The 8642-nt window shown below is 45.5% G+C and overlaps 1 protein-coding gene and 1 long non-coding RNA gene across 3 annotated transcripts; one reads left to right on the top strand and one right to left on the bottom strand.

Annotated features, from left to right (window-relative positions):
• The first annotated feature begins 386 nt into the window (after nt 1–386).
• Nucleotides 387–2910, top strand: LOC115658407. Its single transcript, XR_004002270.1, has 2 exons — nt 387–948; nt 1635–2910. It is a non-coding gene; the product is annotated as an uncharacterized LOC115658407 (long non-coding RNA).
• On the bottom strand, nt 2889–5193 carry LOC115658405 (gastrula zinc finger protein XlCGF57.1-like). 2 transcript variants are annotated; one of them, XM_030577249.1, is made up of 3 exons: nt 4934–5193; nt 3770–4564; nt 2889–3601 (listed from the first exon to the last, which is right to left on the bottom strand). In XM_030577249.1, exons 2-3 carry the CDS (start codon nt 4515–4517, stop codon nt 2937–2939), a joined length of 1413 nt encoding a protein of 470 aa, XP_030433109.1. In that variant the 5' UTR covers nt 4518–4564; nt 4934–5193; the 3' UTR covers nt 2889–2936. The 2 variants fall into 2 exon arrangements, with proteins under 2 accessions (XP_030433109.1, XP_030433108.1); XM_030577248.1 differs by lacking the exon at nt 4934–5193 and having other exon boundaries at nt 3770–4927.
• Between the last annotated feature and the right edge of the window lie 3449 nt (nt 5194–8642).

Here is an 8642-nt window from a genome sequence, read left to right as displayed (position 1 = left end):
ACCCCCTGAAATATCTCTATGCCCCAGAGAGAACCTGCCCCTGCTATTGGAATCACTGATGTGCTTCAGCTACAATGGGGAAAGTATCTGCTCTCATTGGGGTAAAGCTCAGTGGTAGAGTGTTTGACTGAAGATCAAGGGGTCCTTGCTTCAAATCCAAGTGCCCTCTAATAAGCCTCTTATTTTCTTATTTTTATTTTTGAAAAAAGGGAAAACATTTTCATTTCCATTCTCCATTATGTTCAGGAGCTCCACTATACGGGGATGCTTGAAATGAATGTAAACACTCAACATTTCACTGTCCAAATGCATAAAAACCTAGCAAACCTGACCATCAGCTGAAATCAGTTCCAATCCTCTAAGTGTAGAGTTTATGTTTTCATCCATTAAACAAAGGGATCATATGAATGTACATTTGCAGATCCCTCCTGTCCAGGGCTGTGCTGTGCAGAAGAACAAGAGCCACGTCCAGTTGGGGTTCAGAAGTCTGACAAGCAAAGGCAACTTGGTGTGGGATAAAGTCACCAGCACTTTGGCTCCTTCCCATTCAACCAGCAGCTGGGCCTCCAGAACAAGGCATGAGAAGATGACAGTGGCTGTGAGCAGGAAAATAGCCCCCAAGAAGCTGGCTAAAGCTGTCAAGATCCTCAGGAAAGTCACCATGCCCATGTCTAGCATGTACTGACTGCAGCGGGGACCAAAAAGGCAGAGAAAAGCCCTCAAAAGTTCTAAGCTGCCAAGCCCCAGAAGGTGATCAAAATCCTACCTAAAATCAAGACAGGATAAGGCTAATGTCATCTCCAAAGCCAGGGCTAAGGAGGTAACACTAAGAAAGAAGTGAAGAGATTTCCATTGGGATGACTCCTGCTCTTTTATGAATCACCATGGACCACCCAAAGAGATCCAAGTCCTGCAGGACAAACAGCTCATGGACAGTATAATGAAGTGGTGGCAGCAGGGAGAGGTGTTTCTCTTCCAGAGGGGAAGTGCTGTGTTTTGTGTAACACCTGCCAGGTGAGTGATGCACTGACAGGGCAGCTGCCCATAGTTCCCACATGAGCTCATTCTCTTCGATCTGCTTCTGCCGTTATTTCAGAGCCTGCACTAGTGGGAGTGTGTCCCTATCACTTCACCAGCTGTAGAACAGGCTCGGTCTGCACCCCAGCTCTGATTAATCCCACTTTTTAATGTATTCCTACTGCGATACTTTCCCAGTTCTCTGCCTCATTCTAACATTCCGGTCAGAGACGGACTATGGGGAGGAATGGACTAATTTGCGTGACATTCAGTAAGTTGCCATAGTATGTGATTGAAACCTCTGCTGGAGGTGGGCAGGAGTCTGTTACACACATAAAATAGCTAAGCTTTATCAAACTACCTGCTACACATTCAAACCTTCCTGTACACACACAATAGAAATTGGGGCACTGAGAAATGGCAACTTGCCTTTAACACAGATCATTGTTTTCTGTACTTCCAGAGGCACTGAAATAGAAGCATATTACCTTTCAACAGCTGCTATTTCATGATCAGCAGCAAAGCCTGTCAATTTATCACCCATAGAGCTGATTGTTTCTAACTGCAGGGTTAGCCAGACCATTCAGTAACATTATCGCTCTGTTTACAAAGCCTAGATTAGTGACGAATCATGAGACTTATCCCTTCCTGCTGTAATTCCACTGACTCCAGTGTTCTCTTTCCCCAGTTCTGGTTCCAAGAAAAGAAAGAAATTAAAGCAACCTTCAGAACTAACATGCTGTGGGAAAGTGGAAATGTTGATAGCTCAAATTATTCAGTTTCTGCTGTGTCTTGTGTGCGTCTATCTGCTTCGTGTGTGTGACTGGTGGGGCTTTTTGTTTGCTCCAGGCAGGTTCAACCCTGTCAGATTTGTCTGTGGGGAGGGGCCAGAGAAAACAGACATCCTGGCCTTCCAGGTTGGGGTTAGGCAAAGGAATAACAACCCTGTCCCATAAAAAACAAAATATGTTACAGAAACAGTGGTAGGAACGGTGCTAGAGAAACTGGTTAATAATCACAATGCCCAGGCTTGAAGCAATCGGAAATACAGAATTCAAAAAGCAAAGCTCAGGGGAGATTTGGGGTTTATTCTCTGAGCTTAGCCATGTGCTATAGCACAGGGAGCACTTTTGGAAGTCTCCCATCCCACAACTGGGGAAAGGAAAAGGATTCTTAGGTTCTAGCACGGATTGAAGGAGGACAGTGATGGGGAATAAGGGACTCCCTCTGACTTACCCTATGTCTGTTGTTACAGAGGAGGAAATGACTTTTTTCCCTATCCCTGCCCTGTTCCTGCTCTTTGTTATAGTTCAATATATTTTAAGTGCGGAAAATAATAATAAAAATATCTGCTCTCCAGCACAACCTGAAGCAACATCAGAACAACTGGGAATGAAACAATTTGTTCCCCAAGGGAGAACTCAATGACTAACAATTGCTTTTAAATGGGGGAACAGGATAACTGTGATGCTCTGGGTTAGTTTAGACTAGGAAAAGTGATGGAGTTTAGGTCAGGTCAAGGGGAAAGCTAATGCCAACCACTGCACCTGGGCTGCATCTGCACTACAACTTTTTACATTAAGATCACTAACTTGAGCAGCCAACGCCATGTACAGTCCTACTGGATGGAAGGCACAGGTAGTATTTGCCTCAGTGTACCTTGCTGGGATCAAACCTCTCTCCCCAACTTGGAACTCATGAACATTCCTGGCTGGAGGGATACACACTCCTATGACTCAAAAGGAAAGGAGTTGATAGAAAAGATCATAGGACTGACCCCAAAGAAGGATGAGCTGCAAAAGGCAGAAGGCGGCAACTTATCTGGTGGAGCTGAGACACCACGGTGAAGATGATGCAAAAATCACTATGTGGGAATTAGCTAATGTGATTTTTTAAAAAAAAATTCGTTTTTGCCAACCCTAGTCAAGGGATTTATTACAATTCTCTCTCCTGTGCATTTTCTGATGTCTAATGAGCCTTGAGCGCTGACTGAAGCTTTGCCCGCATTCAGAGCATGTGTAGGGCATCTCCCTTGTGTGGATTCTACGATGTGTGTTCAGGGTAGAGCTCCGATTGAAGCTTTTCCCACACTCAGTGCACGTGTAAGGTGTCTCTCCAGTGTGGATTCTCTGATGTGTGATAAGGTTTGAGCGCCGACTGAAGCTTTTCCTACACTCAGTGCATGTGTAAGGTGTCTCTCCTGTGTGGATTCTACGATGTGTGTTCAGGGTAGAGCTCCGATTGAAGCTTTTCCCACACTCAGTGCACGTGTAAGGCGTCTCTCCTGTGTGGATTCTCTGATGTCCGATAAGGTGTGAGCTCTGACTAAAGCTTTTTTCACACTCACAGCATGTGTAGGGCTTCTCTCCTGTGTGGATTCTCTGATGTCCGATAAGGTGTGAGCTCCGATTAAAGCTTCTCCCACACTCAGTGCATGTATAAGGTGTCTCTCCTGTGTGGATTCTCTGATGTCTGATAAGGTCTGAGCTACAACTAAAGCTTTTCCCGCACTCAGAACACGTGTAGGGCTTCTCTCTTGTGTGGATTCTCTGATGTCCGATAAGGTCTGAGCTCCGACTAAAGCTTTTTTCACACTCAGTGCATGTGTAGGGTAACTTGCCTGTGTGGATTCTACGATGTGTGTTCAGGGTAGAGCTCCGATTGAAGCTTTTCCCACACTCAGTGCACGTGTATGAGGTCTCTTCTGTGTGGGTTCTCTGATGTCTGATAAGGTGTGAGCTCCGACTAAAGCTTTTCCCGCACTCTGAGCATGAGTAGGGCTTCTCTCCTGTGTGGATTCTCTGATGTGTGATAAGGTTTGAGCACTGACTAAAGCTTTTCCCGCACTCGGTGCACGTGTACGGCGTCTCTCCTGTGTGGATTCTCTGATGTCCGATAAGGTGTGAGCGCCAACTAAAGCGTCTCCCACACTCAGTGCACGTGTAAGGCGTCTCTCCTGTGTGGATTCTCAGATGTCTGACAAGGTCTGAGCGCCAACTAAAGCTTTTTCCACACTCAGTGCATGTGTAGGGCGTCTCTCCTGTGTGGATTCTACGATGTGTGTTCAGGGTAGAGCTCCAATTGAAGCTTTTCCCACACTCAGTGCACGTGTAAGGCTTCTCTCCTGTGTGGATTCTCTGATGTGTGATAAGGTTTGAGCTCTGACTGAAGCTTTTCCCACATTCAGTGCACGTGTAAGGCGTCTCTCCTGTGTGGATTCTACGATGTCTGACAAGGGTAGAGCTCCAACTGAAGCTTTTCCCACACTCATGGCACCTGTAGCGTGTCTCTTCCAAGTTGATTCTGCCGCTTGTTATAAGGTCTGAGAGGCTACTAACGTTTCCCTCTGGCCTGTGCAGAGTCTCACAGGCTTTTGGTTTTTCTGGGAGTGCACAACTCCTGGAAACATTCTCTTTGGATCTTCCTGATAACATTCCATGTGCTTCTCTTCGCTCATCATCTTCCTGATGGGATTTCTCCTCCTCATTCTCACTCATCATCCCATCACCTGACGGGAGACAGAGAGAATCCAGACACAGGTCACTACCTGCACCGGAAAGAAAGAAATTCTCAGAGAGAGGAATGGAAAAAGGGATGAACAATCCAAAATATGTGTGGGAGAGATCAAACCTATCAGGAGCTGATTTTCCCCAAAACCTTCCCCAGAGGAGAGAGGAAGGGATCAGTTTTGGTCTGCATCTCACGAGAACACTCAGAGGAAAGTGAGATCGCGGAGCGACCTGCTGCCAGTTGTCAGTCAGAATAGGAGGGAAGCCATGAGTGACATCTGCCATTATGATTCCACATCTGCAGGGAACAATCCTGAACTTGGAGAGCTCACAGGGTCTTTGTAGGGCATCCCAAATGTTTCCTGCATTCCCACACAGTTGTTGAGTTGGTTTAACCAAGTCCTCACCTGGGAAGGCAGCTCTTGGAAGCACTTCTTTCTCAGAGCCCCGGAGGTCTGGAACCCACGGCTCTTCCCCTCGTTCCACCTGGGAGATCACATCAGGTTTGGAAACTGGAAACCCTACTGCAGGCAAAGAAAACCAGGGAGGTCAGTAGAATTTGTGGGATACTTGTCACAAAGAATAGTCCATGGTTTTAACCCCCAGCTCATTGTTAAGCAGTAACATCCCAAGGCCAGCTTCCTTGGCTCAAAGAGGCAGGAGAGTTATTATGATTATAAATCATATTCATTACATTAGTGCTAAGGAGCAACTAACAGTGGGTCCCCATTGTGCTAGGTAAAGTACAAACACAGAATAGTAGATGGCCCATGCCCTGAAGAATTTACAATCTAAATACACAAAAGACAGGCACAGAATGGGATAAGGGACAGAACCCACTGTTAGAATAGAGATATTCAGGCCTGCCTGTAAAGCCTATAGTTTAAGAACTTAGGTGTATTTTTATCACTTAGCTACTTATAGGAGTATGAAAACAAAGAATCAAAATCACTATCTGTATTTGTAAGGGCCTTCTCTTACTGTGACAGTCTGAGGCCTTGTCCTTAGGCTAAGGCCTTTGGCTAAGCAGCAGGGGCAGCCATAAGCTGGGAAGCAAAGGGTCACATCCTCACATCCCAAACCAGTCACACTAAAATAAGGTGCTATTGGGCTGTTAGGAAGATGATCCTGTCCTGATAGTGCCCAGCACTACCAGATAAAGAAAGAGATCTTAAGATGGTTAAAGAAAACTTAGATTGATAGCAGCCTGGGTTTGGCAAGAAATCACTACTCAATGGTTGTGGTTGTGAAACTCTCATTTTTGTATTCTTTTATCTTTATGGCCACCGCTTTACAATGTTAATCAGTCTGGTTCTCTAATTGTTTTTGTCTGCTGTATAATTAATTTTGCTAGGTGTAAGAATTAGGTAGTGGGATACAGTTGGTTAGAGAATTATGTTTCAATGTGTTAGGATTGGTTAATTAAATTTCAGTACAATGATTGGTTAAGCAAAGGTATAGCGGAGAATATTACTATATAAAATGAGTCAAACAGGAGGGGGAACAGGAACAGGGAAACAGGGCAAATGCTCTGCGGCATCAGAGCTCATAGACTCATAGATTCTAGGGTCAGAAGGGACCAATGTGATCATCTAGTCCAACCCCCTGCACAAAGCAGGCCACAGAACCCTATCTATCCACTTCTATAACAAACCCCTAACCTATGTCTGAGTTATTGAAGTCTTCAAATTGTGGTTTGAAGACCTCAAGCTGCAGAGAATCCACCAGCAAGTGACCCATGCCCCACGCTGAAGAGGAAGGCGAAAAACCTCCAGGGCCTCTACCAATCTGCCCCGGAGGAAAATTCCTTCCCGACCCCAAATATGGCAATCAGCTAAACCCTGAGCATGTGGGCAAGACTCACCAGCCAGCACTCAGGAAAGAATTCTCTGCAGTAACTCAGATCCCATCCCATCCCATCCAACATCCCATCATCGACCACTGGGCATACTTATCTGCTGATAATCAAAGATCGATTGCCAAAATTAGGCTATCCCATCATACTATCCCTTCCATAAACTTAACAAGTTAATCATAAAGCCAGATATGTCTTTTGCCCCCACTAATCCCCTTGGAAGGCTGTTCCAGAAATTCACTCCTCTAATGTATAGAAACCTTCATCTAATTTCAAGTCTAAACTTCCTAGTGTCCACTTTATACCCATTTGTTCTTGTGTCTACATTGGTACTAAGCTTAAATAATTCCTCTCCCTCCCTAATATTAATCCCTCTGATATATTTATAAAGAGCAAGCATATCCTCTCTCAGCCTTTTTTTTGGCTAGACTAAACAAGCCAAGCTCTTTGAGTCTCCTTTCATATGACAGGTTTTCCATTCCTCGGATCATCCTAGTAGCCCGTCTCTGAACCTGTTCCAGTTTGAATTCATCCTTCGTAAACATGGGAGAGTAGAACTGCACACAGTATTCCAGGTGGGGTCTCATCAGTGCCTTATATAACGGTACTAACACCTCATTATCTTTGCTGGAAATACCTCGCCTGATGCATTCTAAAACCTCATTAGCTTTTTTAACGGCCATATCATATTGGCGGCTCATAGTCATCCTGTGATCTACCAATATCCCAAGGTCCTTCTCCTCCTCTGTTGCTTCCACCTGATGCGTCCCCAATGTATATCTAACCTTCTTATTATTAATCCCTAAGTGCATGACCTTGCACTTTTCACTATTAAATTTCATCCTATTACTATTACTCCAGTTTACAAGGTCGTCCAGATCTTCCTGTATGATATCCTGGTCCTTCTCCGTGTTAGCAATACCTCCCAGCTTCGCGTCATCCGCAAACTTTATTAGCACATTCCCGCTTTTTGTGCCAAGGTCAGTAATAAAAAGGTTAAATAAGATTGGTCCAAAAAACGATCCTTGAGGAACTCCACTAGTAACCTCCTTCCAGCTGGTAAAGGGGACACGAGGAAAATGCTCTGCAGTGTCAGAGCAGATAAGGGGGACACGCCACCGAAGACCCCAGGCCCCCTGAATCCTCTGGGCAGCCCTGGGTGACAGTCATTCTCTTGTCTCTGTTGGGTATTAGATTGATGTAGGTTACTCCCAGTGAGTCCTAAATGACCCATTCATATCACCCCATGACAGCTACGTCACAAAACACCTCACGCCTCCTGCTCTTTATTATCATAGCAATACCAATCACAGCAGGAAACTGAGGTGTGTATTGGCATCATACAAGTATCACCAAAAGTCCCACCTCTATCTCAGACACACTGCTCACAACCCCTGGAGAGAAAGCAAAGCACAGGAACTGGACGTTGGTCCAGCAAACACAGTGGAGGACAAGCTGCAATCCTCACACACTGGTCAAAAAGGAGAGGCATGTGGGTCCCTATCCACAGAGAGGGGCTGGCTAGAGGCCTGATACCTGAGGGGCCATTCCTTGAGCAGACCATGGAGGCAGGTCAAAGGCTTAGCTACCCCTGAACTGTGACATTGCAAAAGCACATTTTGGGGAATTAGGAAATCTAGTGACTCAGGTGAAATGGGAGGGAGAATTAAACTCCCCCAGTGGGAGGAGAAGGCTGGGGAATTAAGCACTAACATTCAGGAGCAACAGCCTCTAATTCTTCTGGAAAAGGAGAATGTAAGAAACAAGAACTGGGCTACGTAACCTCAGGAGGGACAGGCTCAAAGATCCAAGGAGCCTGGAGGGAAGACAGCTTGTGGCTGCTGCAGATGGGGAGAGAGGGGACAAGACTCTCTCCAAACCCTCACTCTTCTTGACCCTGCCCTGATTTTATGATCTATGAGCTAGTCTCACGTCTTGTGGGCAATTTACTTGCTAGAGGTAAGATGCCATGATCAGAGTATTACTTATTATTTTGGAACATGCGTGGAGGCAAAGAGGTGAGCATAAAGAAATGGGTTATTAAGGGCAGGTCAACACTACAGCCGGGATTGACGCTCTGAGATCGATCTAGCCGTGGTCGATTTAGTGATACGATTTAGTAAACGTAGCCTAAGCTTGCTACAGTTCAAGGCCTTATATTAAGTTGAGGCTTTGCGAGAGTGGTTATGCTGAAGTCTAGGATTTACCTGAGGTTTGGGTAGGGATTCAGGGTTAAAGGTCTGGGATCCCCCACAGCTCTA

This window comes from Gopherus evgoodei, chromosome 10 (assembly GCF_007399415.2).
Source record: "Gopherus evgoodei ecotype Sinaloan lineage chromosome 10, rGopEvg1_v1.p, whole genome shotgun sequence".
NCBI lineage: Eukaryota > Metazoa > Chordata > Testudines > Testudinidae > Gopherus > Gopherus evgoodei.
This window is presented reverse-complemented; position numbering and strand designations above follow the sequence as displayed.